The sequence below is a fragment of the Myotis nattereri genome (assembly GCF_964212035.1).
Source record: "Myotis nattereri genome assembly, chromosome: 5".
NCBI lineage: Eukaryota > Metazoa > Chordata > Mammalia > Chiroptera > Vespertilionidae > Myotis > Myotis nattereri.
Window position 1 is genome coordinate 25,187,888 of NC_138080.1, and position 17,358 is coordinate 25,205,245.

General features: G+C 56.2%; 1 protein-coding gene across 3 annotated transcripts; it reads left to right on the plus strand.

The window, feature by feature from the left end:
• Window positions 1-435: 435 nt before the first annotated feature.
• Window positions 436-16,775, plus strand: ZNF653 (zinc finger protein 653; the record flags this gene model as incomplete). 3 transcript variants are annotated; one of them, XM_081092469.1, is made up of 9 exons in its annotated part: window positions 436-728; window positions 6,028-6,071; window positions 8,095-8,310; window positions 12,905-13,516; window positions 13,644-13,824; window positions 13,901-14,012; window positions 15,187-15,301; window positions 16,078-16,177; window positions 16,371-16,775. In XM_081092469.1, 9 exons carry the CDS (start codon window positions 436-438, stop codon window positions 16,546-16,548), a joined length of 1,851 nt encoding a protein of 616 aa, XP_080948595.1. In that variant the 3' UTR covers window positions 16,549-16,775. The 3 variants fall into 3 exon arrangements, with proteins under 3 accessions (XP_080948595.1, XP_080948596.1, XP_080948597.1); XM_081092470.1 differs by lacking the exon at window positions 15,187-15,301; XM_081092471.1 differs by lacking the exons at window positions 15,187-15,301; window positions 16,078-16,177; window positions 16,371-16,775 and adding an exon at window positions 14,495-14,766.
• Between the last annotated feature and the right edge of the window lie 583 nt (window positions 16,776-17,358).

The window sequence follows — 17,358 nt, forward strand, 5'->3', positions numbered from 1 at the left end:
CTCCTATCCGGCGGTGGGGCATTCCTGCCCTTTTAGTGCCTGGTGGCAGGGCTTCTCAAGGGCTCTCCGGGTCCAGGACTGACAGAAAGGTCAGATCCCTGGCCTCCCCTCTGCCTTCACCTGTCATCGCCGGCAGGCGTTCAGGGTCAAGACGCAGAAGCCCCACCCCCAAGGTCTACAGGGTCATCAGCCTCTTTCTTGCGGGGCTGCCTTCAAACCTTCAGCTCCTCCCTCCATCTCTATGAAGTGAGAAGTTGAACAGAAAGAGATTAGGTTGTCGCGCATGCTTGTTGGGCGCATGCGCAATTTCCTCTGTCTCTCTCTGGCGCTGCGGGGCGGTGAGTCCAAGAGAAATTTCCCGGCGGCGCGGAAGATGCGCGCCACTTCCGGCCGGGCTCCTAACAACGGGGGAGGCTGGTAACCAGGGAGGGGGGGATGGCGGAGCGGGCGCCCGAGGCGGAGGCGGAGGCTGAGGCGGGCGCAGGCGGGGAGGCAGCGGCCGAGGAGGGCGCGGCGGGCCGCAAGGCGCGGGGCCGGCCGCGACTCACGGAGTCGGACCGGGCCCGGCGGCGACTCGAGTCCCGGAAGAAGTACGACGTGAGGCGCGTGTACCTGGGCGAGGCGCACGGGCCCTGGGTGGACCTGCGGCGCCGCAGCGGCTGGAGCGACGCCAAGCTCGCCGCCTACCTCATCTCGCTGGAGCGCGGCCAGCGGAGCGGTCGGCACGGGTGAGGGGCCTCAGCCCGAGGGAGAGAGGGCGGGAGGGAGGGAGACGCCCCCACCCCCGCTGAGCCTGGTCCCGCCCCCTCCGCCCAGGCTCTGCCCCTGGCACCTCCGAGCTCCGCCCAGCGGCCCGGCCTGGGTCTCCGACTACCGGTCCTGGGACGTGCCTCGCTCGCGGCCCCGCCTCCCGTCGCTCTGACCGCCCAATCCTAGGATGCGTCCAGCCTCAACCCGCCTCCTGGGCGTTTGGCCCCGCCCTCTAAGCGCTGGCTGACCAATCCTGGTACGGGCTCCACCTCCAAGCGTTCTAACTGTGCAGTCCCTAGAGGGGCGGCCCCGCCTCCTGAGCCTCAGTGGCCAGAGGTCCCGACTGTCCCTGGTGTTTCCCAGGCCTCGTCCCCTACAAGGTAGCCTGAGACTGGACTGCGTGACTGCACACCCTGGGCCACCCGCCCTGCCTGTCATGAGGCTCCGACGCCCCAGCTGGGACAGAGTGGTGCCATCCCACAATCCTAGACCCCACCTACCTTGAGGACCCTCACAATCCAGATCGCATTCTCCTAAAGCTCTTGGCTCCTAAGGAGCAGTCAGCCCAGGGAGACTCAGGTGAACAGGAAGCCCTGAGTTAGCCACACAGGTGCAGGCAGAGGCCTTTGCAATCTCAATTTTGAGGTGAGCAGTGTTGGTGGAATTTGTCGCTTCCAGCCTTATAGGTTGATGTGATGATTAAATGAGTTAAACTACAGCGAAGGCCTTAAGACAGTGCCGGCACTTAGCGTTCCAGGTATTATTACCTGTTAGGATGATGTTTGTTCTGCATTACAAGCAGTTCTGTGACAAAATCCTTGTTCTGCCCAGTGTTTATTTGCATGCGTTTGCATGTTTCTCCTGGGGAGGCGAGATTCTGAGGGTCAAGAAACAACCTGCCTCCTGCTGAAATTGTACCCACCTCTTCTTAGGGTGGCAGGCTGGTTTATGTGCCCAAGAGCAAGGCAGGAAATGCTGGGTGCTTAAAAAATCTCAAGCCAGTGTTCCACTATTGGAATTTCTGATTCAGGTAGTCTGATGGAGCGGCAGACCCTGTGTTTTTTATGCAAAGCTTCCAAGGAGACTTGATGTGCAGCTGGAGAACCACTGGCCAGAGGGAGCCCTAAGCTGAAAGTGGTATTTGCGAAAATTGGTTTGGCTGAGCAGGAGCTGTGTGTGCAGGACTAGGGCAGGAGCACTGAGACAACCCGGGCAGTGTGTGGCAAAAACTTGGCCCAGGACCCATGGGTAGTTGGGAAAATACACTAACCTGGGTGAGGGATATCCTATAGGGAATAGCCATGACCAGAAGTAGGAGGTCAAATTATTTCAGTTGTTCAATTATTTATAACCTATCTTGTACCTGGAAGGATTTCAGTTCAAGGGATGTGAAACATGAACACGAAAGCAGAAGTTAAAATCGGGGTGAAAAGAGAAAGACAAATGAGTGGCACAGTGAGGCCATGATCAGAGCTGTTGGATTGAAGCATTAAGTCACAGGGGACATGACAGGGGCAGTTTTGACAAGGGCAGGATGAGATAGAAATCTGACCAGAGGGGTTCAAGAGGCATGAAGTGGGAATGGTGAATAGAATTTGCCTTGGTGCCTTCTAGCAGCTAGTGGGAAAAGGGAAACAGTGGTCAGAGTGGAATTTTTAAGTGTTTCTTCATTTGTTTAAGGAACATTTAATGAGCACCTACTCTGTGCCAGGTGCTCATTAAATGCCAGGGTACAGCAATGAACAAAACAAAGATAACTGCCTCATGGAGCTGACATAAAGGGCAGAGGGTAGAGGCTTTTCTAGTGTGTAAAGGTTTGTCTACTGCAGATAAGAAACAATAAATTATGGAGCATGTGAGAGATTGATAGAAGCTATGGAAAAAAACAAAAGTGAAATAAGGGAAGAGGAATCAGGAGTGTGAGCTGGAAGTTTAAATAGGGTATTAGGGTGGAGCCACCTTGAGAAAATAGCATTTAAGTATACAGCTGAAGGAGGCCAGGGCGAGCCGTGTGGATGTTCAGGGGAAGAGTGTTGGAAGAAGGAATAGCAAGTGCAAAGGCCCTGTCTGGTGCCCTGATATGTACATGGTACGGTGAGGGGAACGTGTGGCTGCAGCACAATGAGGAGTGGGAGAAGACGAAGGAAGGGAGGTGTAAGGAGGACTGATTTTTTCTTCTAGTGAAAAAAATCTAGTGGGAGCTCTGGTGGGATTTATTTTTGCCTTTGTTAAGTGCAGAATTTGAGTTCCCTTTATAAGTGCAGAGAAGTCATGTATCCGGCTTAGATGTTTAAAGAAGCACTCCTCAGGGTGTGTGTGGTGGGAGGAATGGGTGGGGTATGAGTTTAAAGAAGGTTGGCCAAGAGTTGACAGTTATTAAAGCTGGTGATGGGTTCAAGGAAGTTCACTCTCCTCTTCTCTCTAGCTTTGTATGTGTTTGCATTTTTCTTTTCACATCTTAAACTCCTACCAAGAAAATCAAAAGAATCATCCTGACTCCTATGTTGAGACTGTGGGAGGGGAGGGCAGGAGGAAGAAGATGACTCCACTGGTCCAGGTGAGCCAAGATGGGGCTGGCCCCAAGCAGGGTCATAGGGAAATGGAGAGAAATGGTTGAACTTGGGACCAGCAATGTTCTCTGATGGGTGTGGATATGAAAGATGCCCCGGGTTTGAGCCTGAGCACCTGGAAAGTTGCAGTTGCTGTTAACTGAGAAGGACTTTGTTGGGGGACAAAATGACGGCTTGCACGTGAGACCCCTACATGGGGTGTCAGGAAGGCGGTGGAGGTGCTGTTGTGGTGGGGAGAGAGCCAATCAGGAGATGCAAATGTGGGAGTCACCAGGGTGGTGATGGATGCACATGGACCGAGCACACAGGTCTGAGCCCACTGCCATTCTCTGTGCTTCCGGAAGCCAGGGAGATGAGGAAGAAGCAGCAGCCTGGGAGGCAGGTGTAGGAACAGGTGGGGTGGTGTCCTGGAGGCTAAGGGTCCAATACTGGGGGGCTGAGCGAGGTGCCATCCCTGGTGGCTGTAAGGGGGCCGTTTGTGGCATGGTGGGGAAAATGCTGACCAAGGGCTCGTGGAAGATGAAGGAGCAGACATGGAAACCAAGAGTGTAGACAACTCAGTCGAAGAGTGGTCAAGGAATGGGGCAGAAGTTGGTAGTGAAGGGGCTCAAGGTCATTTTAACCCAAGATGTTAGAAATACCAGCTTGTTTGGATGCTGGTGGAAATATCAAGTCAAAAGTGAAATCGAAGGGCAGAGGAGAGCAAGGGACTGTTGTTGCTGGCCACCGTTTGGTTGTGGCCACTGAGAGGAAAGTACAGCCAGGCCCTGCAAAGCCTCAGCAACTGTTGTCCTCAAGTGCAGGTGGTGGCCACTGCAGGGAGTCACGAAGATGGTAGAACTTGGAGAAGCAGGCAGTGGGGGAACGTAGTTTGGGTTGAAGGAGAAAGCGCTGTGTTAAGGTCAGAATGTGGCCTGACTTCCTGTAATCCTCACAGCAACTCTGTGTGGGAGGCACTGCTGTTATCCCACTTCACAGATTGAGAAACTGAGGCTCAGAGGGGATGACACTGCTTGGGATTACACAGCCAGTCAATAACAGAGATGCGACTTGAACTGGGATCTGACCAACGCCAAGCCTGTTCCCACCACAAACACTTGGCATTCTCAGCACCCCAGTCATGGCAAGGCCTTGAGTGATTGTAGGTGGCATGGTTCTTTGGACTTGGGTTTGGGGAAGGATCTGGCAGCCTGGTCCCTTAGAGGGGGTAGAGGCCCCTCAGATGGGACAGAGGAGCAGATCCCAGGGCAGAGGTCAGAGCCTGGGGCAGGAAGGACAAAGGAGCCCTGAGGAGCTGTCCTGGGACCAAACTTGAGGTGTGGGGGCTGAGAATTGTTATCAAGCTGGATAGGGGGCTGCGGGGAGGGGCAGTGGAGCTGAGGAGAGACCCTGGGTTGGCTGTCAGGATATTTGTGGTAAGAGCAGGGCGGTCAGTGTTCCAGGGCCTGGTCTGTGATAATATTAATAGTCATAATGATCATTGCCACCATTTGCTGAATGATTACTAATTGCCAGAGCTGCACCAAGCTTTTTACAATGCATATAACCTCATACCAACCTCACGAGGAAGTTGCTGTTATGATTCCATGCTCCAGATGGGGAAGCTGAGACATGGGGCAGCAAGGTCACTCACCCAGGGTCACAAAGCTTCCTGCTGCAGTTTAGAAGAAGAAAAGGAAACAGCCAGGGTGAAGGGAGCAGACCTGGAAGCCTGGTGGCAGGAAGGCAGAGGGAAGCCCCTACCAGGTCTGAGAGAGATGGCGCCAATGGACCTGCCCTCAGTCTGGGTCGAGCCAGTGCTGGGCCATAGCCACGCCGCCCGAGTGGAGTCAGGAACCCACCCAGCAATCTGATGGCCATCCCGGTGTGGGAGGCCAGGAGAGCCTGGGCTTTGGGCCTGGCCCTGCCAAGGCATTAGGGGTGAGCTAATTAAATGTTTGACCAAATATAGCAGGCTAATTTTTAAGTTGATAATTGTGTATGGCCTGTGAGTGATGTTATAAATATCCAAATGGCCTTTGGCAGATAAAAGGTTCCCCACTCCCGATCTAGAGGTTCAACTAGGGAAGGGTCTCCCAGAGTCCCTCAGTGTTGGCAGAAGCCACATGCTCGTGGTTGTGGGACTGGGGTCCCTGCAGCCCTGCTGGCTGTCGGCAGGACTGCTCTCAGCTCCCGGAGGCCATTTGTTCTCAGGTCCTTGCTACACAGCCCCTCATAGACCCCCTCACATCCTCAGCCTCTGATTTTTGACATCAGCTGGGTCTTTGCAAGGGCTCTCTGATTAAATCAGGCCCACCTCAGTAAGTTCCCTCTTGATTAATTCAGTCACCTAGCCACGGGAATGGTATCCCTTCATATTCACACGCGTGCCCTACTGGTGGGGAGAGGGTTATACTGGGTGTGTGATCCTAGCGGGTGGGACCATGGGGCCATGAGAGGTCAGAACGAGGTACTGACTTTATACCCTCTTCTGACCTCTCCACTCCCTGGCCATGGGACCCTGGGCTTGTGGTCTCACCTCTCTGAGCCTCAGTTTCCCACTCTGTGAGGTGGGTGAGGATACTAGACTCCCCTCTAAGGGCTGTTGTCCATGTGGGAGAGAACCCAAGTGAAGGGCCATGAGAACAGAAGCAGGATGCAGGATAGCTGTCATTATCTCACCATCAGTCAGGCACTGCGTCACTCCCCCTGCCTCTCTCTGTTACAGGAAGCCTTGGGAGCAGGTCCCCAAAAAGCCAAAGAGGAAGAAAAGTAAGTGGGGCTGCAGCCAGGGGGGAGGGGTGGGTGTTGGGAGTTCCTGGCTTTGTTGTTCCCTCCCTTCCTGCCTCCCTCGCTCCCTCATTCTCTGAGGCCATTTATGGAGAGCCTGCATGTGCCAGGCACTGTGTGGAACAGGGCAGACCCAGCCCTGCCCTCACAGAGCCCACAGTCTCCTGGGAAACACAAGGGACAGGCTGAGCAGGGCTGTGACGGAAGGGGGAGGTGGATTAGGGCACTGGGGCCCAGAGGAGGGGCCCCACCCAGCCCGGGGTGGGACCCACCGAAGGAACCTGTGCTGTGCCCAGCAGGGGTGCCCTCGTCATCTCTCATCATCCCCATCTTACACATATAGAATCCAGGAAGACCTAGTCACTGCCCCAGGCTGCACAGCTGGCAAGTGGCAGGGCCAGGCTGCAAGCTCAGGTCCTCATGTCTCCAAAGTAGTCCCCTGAGCTCCTCTGCTCTCCTGCTGGTGTGTGGGAGTCAGCCAGGGAAGAGCCAGGCAGAGCAGAGGGAACAGCTTGTGCCAGGGCCTAAAGGGCATATCATGTGCCAGGCTCAAGGGGAGCTGGGCGTGGGCAGTCAGAGCATGTCCCTCCTGCCCCTGAGCACTGGGCTGTGGGTCTCGAGCCATGTCCAACAGGGTGAGAGCCAGCTGTCCAGGGACAGCCTTCTGGTGGCAGTGAGCCCCTCCCACTGTCAGTTCTCAGGCACCATATGAGCTAAGACTGTGACCCCAAATCCCAGAGGGGTGGGGATGAAGATCAGGAGGCAAGTGGTAGGCTAAGGAGGTGGCTTGCTGGCAGTGTCCTCATGGCTGTCACTGTGTTGGAGGCCCAAGGACCTTCCCCGGCCCACTCCTCATCTAGCCTGGAAGGTCAGAGGCTCACCTTCTTCCCACTGGCTTGAGGGACCAGGATCATCACACATATCGCTGGTACCAGTTCTTAGGCACTCACAGCCCCTTTCTGTGCCCTGTCAAGGTCTTCACTCTCTAACCTCCTCCCTGTCAGCCTTCAGAAAATGGGGACCCTTATTCTCCCCTGACCAGAGGGGTCAGCTGAGGTTCAGAGAAGCCAAGTCACTTGCCCAGAGCCCCCGGGAGTGGTAGAGACAGGATTTGAACCCTGGTGGTTTGGCTCCACTATCCTCCCCCTCCCCCCCCCCCCCACACACACACAATATGCGCTCACCTAGCACCTACTGTATGTAGGTGCTGAATATGCAGAAGGAACCACACAGAGAAGTGGCCCTGTCCTTAGGGAGCTGACATCTGGTGTGGGAGATGAGCAAGAAACATGAAAACAAATAAGCATAGATAGTATCTAAGTGCTACCTGGAGAGAAAGGAAGCAGGTCAGGTCCGCTAGAGGGACAGGGAAGGGAGGATGGCTGACCAAGGGAAGACCTGAGTGAAGGTGGAGGTGGCAGGGCCGTTATCTGATGGCAGAGGACACAGCCAATGCAAGGGCCCTGCGGCTGGACCAGGGAGAAGGCCCTGAGGCCCGAGGGGAGTGAGCAAGAGGAAGCGTGTGAGGAGGTGAGGACAGGCGCCTGGGCAGAATGTGTAAACCTCTGGGAGGAGTGTGACTTCACCCAGTGAGGTGGGTGCTGTGGAAAATTCTGAGCAGAGGAGGGATGTGACCTGACTCAAGTGTTGACAGGCGTCCACTGGTGCCTCTGGAAGGAAGAGACTGTAGGAGGCCAGGGTGGGCGCAGGGGCAGCCGGGGGACTGAGTGTGACAATAAGAAGCAGCTAACAATGACTGCACCTGCTATGGCCACGCCCCACTGTTGACATGACTGTTCATCCAGTGAGGACAGTCTCTGTTATCTCCAGGGTGTCTCATCTCTCTGTGCCTCAATTTCTTTACCTATAAACGGGACAGGCCTGGACAGGGTTCAGGACGTTGTCTCAGCCCCCAAGAGCCAGAGGCCCGGGTGGTTGTAGGGGCCACACTGCCCTGAGTGGCCCAGCCGTACTCCTCACGCCTGACCCGGCCCTGTGTGCACAGGGCGTCGGCGCAACGTGAACTGCCTGAAGAATGTGGTGATCTGGTACGAGGACCACAAGCACCGCTGTCCGTATGAGCCGCACCTGGCCGAGCTGGACCCCACCTTCGGCCTCTACACCACAGCCGTGTGGCAGTGTGAAGCCGGCCACCGCTACTTTCAAGACCTGCACTCACCCCTGAAGCCACTCAGCGACTCAGACCCCGACAGTGACAAAGGTGGGTCCGCAGAGTGAGGGCATATGGTGGCCTCTGGTGCCTGGGGGTTCACAGCTCCTCGTGGAGAGTCACCCTGGACTGCCCACCCTCTTGGGTCTTGCTAGCCTTAGGCCAGTATCATAAACTTCTCAGTAACTAGATGGCACAGGTGCTGGCTTCAGGGACAGAGCGCAGACTCAGTGCAGCCTGCAAGCTCAGAGTCCTTACAGATCCTGAGACACAGTTCCCGCTTTACAGAGACAGCTGAGGCACAGGGCGGTTTGCCCACCTGTGCCCAAGGCCAGGCTCAGTCAGGGCTGGACGTGGGGTCCAGGAAACCCGGCTCAGTAGTGGGAGGGAGGGATGGGTGCTGGGCCTCAGACTCCCCAGGGCAGCTCTTCTCTCCTGGCCTCTTCCTCCTTTATTTTCTCCAGCCCTTTCTCGGGTTCAAGGTCTGTCTCTACCAGTCTCATCCACTTTCCCTCTCTCCATCCTGCTCTCCTTCTCCTCACTTCCTGTTCTTTGCTCTCTGTCCCTCTCATCCTGTCCCTGTTTTGTCCTCTCTCTCTCTTGCTCTGTCTTCAGTCTCCTTCCTTTCCTTGCCTCCCCACATTGTCTCTCTCTGTCTCCCCTCCATCTCACACCCTTTGCATCTCTCATTCTCTACCCTCTGTTGCCCTGCCTTTCCCATCTCTGTCCCTGCTCCTCTCCTGCCATTCCACATTGGTCACACCCAGGGACTGGCTGCCAGCTCAGGACTGGGAGGGACTCAGTTACGAAGGTCCAGGAAGACCTGGTGGAGGAGTAAGGGTATGCTCTGGGTGGTGAGAAGGAGTGTGAGGCCCGTGGACAGGTGCCCTGCCAGGGCTGAGGGTGAGGTCAGTCACCAGGGCTGAGTCCGAGCTGGCAGGCATTTGGAGCAGATGGCATCCCAGCTGGTGAGGGGAAGCCGTGGGCGAGAGGTGTTCCAGGTGGGCACCCTGGCCAATGGCCATCCCGTTGTGTGTCAGTCAGGTTCCCAGTGTGAACCTGCCCCTCAGCCACCCTGTCCTGTACTCAGCTCCAGGCTCACCCCAAAACTCCCCGAGTCCTCCCCACAGTCCTGTCATTAGACCCACTGAGCAGTCGAGGAAACTAGGGTTTGGGAGTAACGTGACTGGCCCATCTGGTAATGGATCCAGCTTGGATGGGGTGACACCCAGAGGAGGTCCCTTGCACCCCAACCTAACTTTTACACTAGCAGCTTCTGGGGCTGGGCCCTTGGGAATGAACAACGGGATCAGTTCCCGGTCTGCTGTGGTTGCTGGGGGCCGGCGAGAGAGTGCTATGCCCCAGGCCTGCCCTCTTCCCTCAAGCAGCACTCTTACCTGCTCTGCGCCTGGGCAGCCTGCCACCTCTCACTCAGTAAAAAGGCCCCCCACCCCCAAGGGACTGTGGAAAGCCAGGCGTGCACGGTCATTTCTGTTGTGAATGTTATTGTCGTCTTGAGCAAGATCCAGTGTCAGCCTTAGCAGCCAGTGCTGCACTCAGGGACCCAGACACCCAGCTATGCTCCCAACTCATTAGGTGGTTGCCCCGCCTTCAGGGTGCAGCCAGGGCTCATCCCATGACAGGGTGTCGGAAGGAGGGGCTGATCCCCTACTGTTCCTGTTGCCATCCCAGGGCCTGCCTCATGGACGGGGCAATTGGGTATTAAAGATAGTGGAAAACATTGGTAGGGTGCTTTCTCCAAGCCTGGTACTGTCCTAAGTCCTTTACATGTATTTACTCATTAACTACCCAGAGTACTCCCTGAGGTAGGTGCCAAGGTATCTCCAGGCCCAGATGGGTTGCATAAGGCGCCTGTGACCACACAGCTGGAAGAGCAAGCACTGAGACCCCTCCCCCTGCTGCCGTCTGGCTCCAGAGCCTGCACGCTCCCTGCGACCCTCTGGGGGTAGAGAATGGGTGGTTCCCAGACAGTGTGCCCCAGCGGTCACGAGTGTGTAATCTAAGGGACAGTCACTCATTTTTCCTGTCCCCAGCTTCTCCCTGTGTGGGTACATTAGCACCAAATGCTTGAGTAAGATGTTATCCCCCTTGGCCTTCATCACAGCCTTGAGCTGAGAGTCATTCATTTTGCAAACATGTGCTCATTGTGTACCATATAGCCTCTGGGCACTGGGGACTGTGCACAGGGACCCATGTCCTTGTGGAGTTTACGTCTAGAGGGGAAGCAGACAATAAACTAGGTAGACAAGTAAAATCCAGAGCACACTGGAATATGGGAAGTATTTGGGGGGGGGGGGAAATAGAGAGAAAAGGGTGCTATTTGAGATAAGGTGGTCAGAGGCCTCCCTGAAAAAAACACCATTGATGAAGGATCTGATGACGATAAGGAAGGGAGCCCGTACAGGTGTCTGAGAGAACAGGGTTCAGGTAGGAAGTGGCAAGTGCAAAGGTCCTGAGGCAGAAACCTGTCTAGTGTCTCAGAGCACGGGAGGAGGTCAGTGGGGCTGGAGAGGAGGTGCAAGCCCTGTTAGCTGCAGCAAGAGCTTTGGCGCTATGCCAAGTGAATTGGGAAGGTTATTTTCTTTTTTTTTAATGATAAGCATTGTATGATAGTTTGACATTTTTTTTTTCTTTTTTTTAATAATATATTTTTATTGATTTCAGAGAGGGGGAGAGAGATGGAAACATCAGTGATGAGTGAGAGTCATTGATTGGCTGCCTCCTGCATGCCCCCTACTGAGGATTGAGCCTGAAACCTAGGTATGTGCCCTTGACCAGAATCAAACCCGGGACCCTTCAGTCTGCAGGCCAGTGCTCTATCCACTGAGCAAAACTGGCTAGGACTGGGAAGGGTATTACCTGAAGTAAGGCCAGCTTCTGAAATATACAAACCTGCAAATTGCCTTCCATCCCAGGACCCAGGTTATTTCCGTCCTGTGGCTCCAGCCTCCACTGAGTTCTGGCTGGCTAGTGGAAACAGAGGTGGAAGTTCATGAACCACTCACATTTCACTGGGACTCAGCCGTATGGCCACAAGGGATGCTAGGAAATGTAGTCCACTTGGGTGCCAGGAGAAAGAAACTCAGGTTTGGGGAACATCTGGCCTCTCTCTTTCACAGAAAGTGACGAGCATATTCTCAAAGAAGGATATGACCTAAGCAGGTGTTCACAAACTCCCTCTGGCCACTGTAGGGAGGACAGAGTGTGGGGGGTGAGGGTGGGAGCTGGGGGACCAGGGAGAAGGGACTGCATGGTTCAGGCAGGGGATGCTGGGGCCATGACCAGGCGTGTGCAGGGGAGGTGGGAGAAGCTGTTGGCTTTTGGATGTATTTCGGATGCAGCACCAATAGGTTTTGCTGACAGATTGGAAGTAGCTGTGAGAAAGGGAGAAGTCAAGGATAGCCCCAGGACTTGGCCTGGGCAACTAGAACAGAGCTGCTCTCTCGGGGACGGGGACACCCAGGAATGCTGCAGGCTTTTCCTGATGGGGCTCAGAGCCCAGAGTTGCTGAGAGGAGTGTGAGATGCCTGTGAGATCCCATGGGGGGTGGGTCAGCAGAGAAGGCAGTGGCAACACAATAAAAATAGATACTTGATCTTGGTTCTGGATTCCTGGCACAGAGCTCCTAAAACCCTTGGAATTCCCTGAGAGAGAGGAATGCTTTTCGTTATCATGAGTACCATTTTGGAAGGAGCCCCTTTGAAACACACCTGGGCTCTATGCTAATGAGGTGACTCAGGGAGGGACCCGTAGTTAGCTTCAGGAGGAGGGCTGGTCACCAAAAAGACCAAACACATGATTACAGGAGCAGTATCTCTCAGCCCCACACCCCATCCCCAGGGCTGTGGACAGGGCCTGAAGGCCGGCTTATTAGAAACTCTTGAACAGTGTGATTCAGAGAGTTTCCGGGTTGGTGAACGTGTGGAGGCATGGAGAGGGTGGCACACCTGGAGAGGGCATGGCAGCTCCGTGATCCCGCCCCTGTACCTTGCCCTGTGCATCTCTCCCATCCGGCAGTTGCTGAGTTTTGTCCTTTGTAATAAAACTGTAATTGGAAGTGAAGCATTTTCTTGAGTCCTATGAGCCATTCTAGCAAATTATCAAACCTGAACATGGGGTCGTGGGAACTCCCGGTCAGTAGCTAGGAGTGCCAGTGGCCTGGGACTTACAGGTGGCCTGGGGCTTGCAGCTGGCATCTGAAGTGGGGTCATTCTTCTGGGGTCTGACGCTAACTCCAAGTGGGTAGTGTGAAAATTGTATTGAACTGTTGGACACCCGGCTGGTGTCAGAACCAGGGCAGGATTTAACACCATCAGCCTGGCTGAAACCCTGGGGTGATCTGATCGGAGCACTCAGGAGAGGCCCCAGCTAGAAGCTTCCAGACCTTTAAGAGCAAAAGAGGCTGAAAAGGAGCCACCAAGGAGGAGTCAGGAGACTGGAGTGGGCCAGAGGCAAAGGGAGGAGAGCATCTTTGAGGAGTGGGGGTGATTAGGAGGATGGGGACTGAGAAGTGACCACAGTTCATGCCAGTGAGGAGTCGCAGCACCCAGCCCCTCGTGAGCCCTCAACCAACACCAGCTGCTGCTGCCACTATTGTAACCCTCCCTTTCCTCTGTCACCACAGTGGACAACGGCCTGGGGGCCGGCAGCTCCAACTCGTCCAGCTCCTGCTCTGGCTCTGACTCTGAGGAGCCCCCTGGAGGCCAGCCAGCCAAGGCGACAGTAGCAGCCGCTGCTGTTACCCCCACCAGCCCAGCGGGCAGCAGTGGGCTCATCACGCAAGAGGGTGTGCACATCCCTTTCGACGTCCACCACGTGGAGAGCCTGGCTGAGCAGGGCACGACACTGTGCCCCAACCCAGCAGGCAGCGGGCCGGAAGCCCTGGAGACCGTGGTGTGTGTGCCAGTGCCCATGCAAGTGGGCCCGGGCCCTGGCACCCTTTTTGAGAACATGCCCCAGGAGGCACTGGGCGAGGTGGTAGCCAGCTGTCCCATGCCAGGCATGGTGCCTGGCTCTCAGGTGATCATCATCGCAGGCCCAGGCTATGATGCCCTCACGGCTGAGGGCATCCACCTCAACGTGGCAGCAGGCAGCAGTGCGCCCAGCGGGGCCCTGGGTGACGAGGTGCCCTGCACCATGATGGAGGGTGTGGCAGCCTACACACAGACGGAACCTGAGGGCAGCCAGCCCAGCACTATGGACCCCACCACCATGGCAGGCATGGAGACCAAGAAAGGTCTGGGGGACCATGCTAGTCTGGGGGTGTTGGGAGTACCTGGGAGGGGGAGGGTAAGGAGGGGCCCCAGAGTGGGCTCCTCGAAAGCCTTAGCCCCCACAGACACCTGCCCTGTGTCACCCCGTAGAGAAGGAGGACCTGTACATGCTTAAGAAGGAGGAGAAGGAGGAGCCAGTGGCTCCAGAGCTGGCAGAGCTGGCAGCGACAGTGCCTGAGAGTGCAGAGCCAGAGGCAGAGGCAGACGGGGAGGAGCTGGACGGCAGTGACATGTCAGCCATCATCTATGAGATCCCCAAGGAGCCTGAGAAGTGGGTGTCAGGTGGGCGGGGCGGGGTGAGGACTGGCTGGTGTGGGAGCCCTAATGCCATGGGCCTTCCTCTCCAGGAGGCGGAGGAGCAAGCGGTCACGGGTGATGGACGCCGACGGCCTGCTCGAGATGTTCCACTGTCCCTACGAGGGCTGCAGCCAGGTGTATGTGGCTCTCAGTAGTTTCCAGGTGAGGCCACCCCCCCAAACAACTGGGCAGGGTCTGCTTCTGTGTTCAGCGGCCTGTGGCTGGTGGAGGGCCCCATCAGCCCCCAGCTGGTGCCATAGGCCTGCCTCCCATATGCCCACCCGCCTCCAGCATACCTGTCCTGCCTCACCAGCCACAGCCTCTCTGCATCCCCAGTGGCTGCCTGCTCCTGGCCTGGAGGCGCCCCCCTACTCTTGCTCTTCCAGCTTCCCAATCTCCTACTACCTCTGCCCACACCACCCTCTTGGCTCAGAATGCCCTTCTACCAGGAGGCCCACCCTGGTCTCCCAGGGTGCTAGGGCCTGCAAGCCTCAGGTCACTGTACCATCAAGACGTACCTGCAGGTTGCCCACTGGGTCTGGGAAACCCCAAGGGCAGAGACAGGGCCTTATCATATCCCCACTCTGGGCAAAGGAGGTGTCACAAGTTGGTCCTTGAATTTGCCAAATCATGTTTTCATTAAGCACATATTGAACACCTACCATTGCCAAGCCTGGTGCTGGGCACTGAAGCTACAGGTGTACTAGTGAGCTAAAGAACAAACGAAGACCCAGCCAGCGTGGCTCAGTGGTTGAACATCGACCTATGAACCAGGAGGTCACGGTTAGATTCCCGGTCAGGGCACATGCCCGGGTTGCGATCCCCAGTGTGGGGGGTGCAGGGATCAATGGTTCTCATCATTGATGTTTCTATCTCTCTCTGTCTCTTCCTCTCTGAAATCAATAAAAACGTATTTAAAAAAAACAAAGGAAGGAGTGATTGAGGGCTTTCTGCTCCAGGCCCTGGGAGCAGTATAGCACCGTGGCAAAGGAGCCTGCTGTGGACTGACAGCCCTAGAATCCAGTCCCAGCCCTGCCACTGCCCAGCTGTGAGACACCAGGCAAACTACTGAGCCTCTGGAGACTCGGTTTCCCCATCCATAAACTGGGCTAATGGCAGGGCCCCTCACGGGGTTATGACAAGATTCACTGATGCCCTAACCCAGAGCCTGGCTGGAGTAGGTGCTCAGTCAAACTGATCCCAGCGTCCCTGGACTCCAACTCGAAGCTGGCACCCCTCTTCCCTCCTCCGGTGAAGTTGCCCCAGCCTGCCTCCCAGCAGCCCTCACCTGTCCCTATAGCACCCTCAGCACCACTCCTGCCCCTCTCGTCTCCAGAACCATGTCAACCTTGTGCATCGAAAAGGGAAGACCAAAGTGTGCCCTCACCCTGGCTGTGGCAAAAAGTTCTATTTATCCAACCACCTAAGGCGACACATGATCATCCACTCAGGTAAGGCCCGAGGGCACAGGGGCCTGGGCCTTGGAGCCAGAGCGGGTTCAGGCAGGGTCAAGCCTGGGCACAGGACTGCCTTTCTCAGTTTTCTACCTGTCCCCCACATGGACTCGCTTGAGATGGTGGAAGTAAAGCACTTAACCTGGAGCCCGCGGGCACCTCCCTGAGGCTGCACTGCTGGAACTGTCAAGAGAGCAGAGCGAGATTAAAGAGTGAGCTGCACAAGCCACTGTGACACGGACTGTCACAGCTCATGTGGAGCTAGGCCCATTGGCCGCCTGACTCCTGCAAGCAGATCTCATGCTGGAGCAGTTCCAGGGCTGAACCACCCTGCAGGGGCATCAGGCTAGGGACAGGGCCTCTGTTCCTTCTGCTCCAAACACCTCCTTGACCCAGAGTGTGGGCTGCGACACAGCGGCCAGCGCTGGTGCCTGTGCCCAGCAGGAGGCCGTGGATTTGGATTTTTTGAGACCAGAACTTTGGATTTTTATGTGAAATTGCTCCAAAGTCCAAATATTGGGGTCAGATTCAAACCCATCTGCACCCTGTGCTCCTCAGGAACCGGAGTTCACATTCCATCTCTGCCTGGGGCATTCCTGGGCAACGGCCATGAGCCTCCCCTTTCTTAGTCCCTCTGGTTATTAGACTTGACATTCAGGCCTGGAGGGGGGGGGGGTGTTGGTTCATCTGCGCCCTCCCTGGTCTCTAGTGCAGCGGAGACACTCCACAGCCCCCTCCCCAAGGGCGGAGTCCTCAGCCTGTGTTTCCCCCAGGTGTCCGGGAATTCACCTGTGAGACCTGTGGCAAGTCCTTCAAAAGGAAGAACCACCTGGAGGTACACCGGCGCACACACACCGGGGAGACACCCCTGCAGTGAGTGACAGGCGTCCCAAGAGGGTACTAGGAGGGTGGAGATCCAGGCCTGGACCAGCACAGAGCAGGTCCCACAGGCGAGCTCCACCCTGGGGTTGCCATACCAAATTCCATCTGCACTCCAGTCCCAGATGGCGCCAGCCCTTTCTGGGACCGGCCCTGCCCTCTCTGACTGTGCCCTGACTCCTGGCAGGTGCGAGATCTGCGGCTACCAGTGCCGGCAGCGTGCTTCGCTCAACTGGCACATGAAGAAGCACACAGCAGAGGTGCAGTACAATTTCACGTGCGAGCGCTGCGGGAAGCGTTTCGAGAAGTTGGACAGCATCAAGTTCCACACTCTCAAAAGCCACCCAGACCACAAACCCGCCTGACCCACCCTACCACTGACCGTCCCTATTTATTTGTCCACTCTGATGCCACTCCTGGGCCTCCTGGGCCCGGACTACCATGGGGGCCACCCCGCAGGCCGGAAGGTGATGCCCCTGCCCCACCCCAGGGCTGGTCCCGCCCCCCCGCCCCCCTTCTCTGGAGCTGGCAATTGGGGCTGCACTGCTGGAACTGTGTCAAGAGCAGAGCGAGATTAAAGAGTGAGAAAGTAGATGCCCTCCCCCTAGACCTGGATGATTTGGGGGTGAGGGAGGTCTCTTCTTCAACCTGGTCCCTTCCTGAGCAAGGCCTGGGTGAGGGTAGGAGGTAGGGGAAGTCATACGGGCAGACCAGGGACCTTTCCCTCTGCCTCGGTTGCCTGGGCAACCCTGAACACTTCCTCCTCACAGGGTCAGGGCTGGGGGTTTGGGAACCCAGGGAAGCCACTTGACATCTCCCAGGACTCGATCCTGACTCAGTGCTAATTTCTCATGGGTCACTCATTCCCCACCCTAGGGAGGTCAGGGACCAGTTGGGGAGATGTTCAGTAAACCCTTAAGACATCTATGGCTGAGACAAGCACCATGCAGAAAATAGTATATTAGTTTTTGGGGGTGCTGTTTAGGTCAGTGGTCAGATGGTATTTGAACATAGATCAGAATGACAAAAAGGTTCTATCCCAGAAGAAAGCTGAGGAAGGCAAGTCCCAGGCTGAAGGAACAGCCGGTGCCAAAACCCCGAAGTAGAATGGGCTCGGAGTGTTCCTAGAACAGGAAGCCGCGGGGGAAGGGAGTTGGCATGGGCAGGGCGGCTGC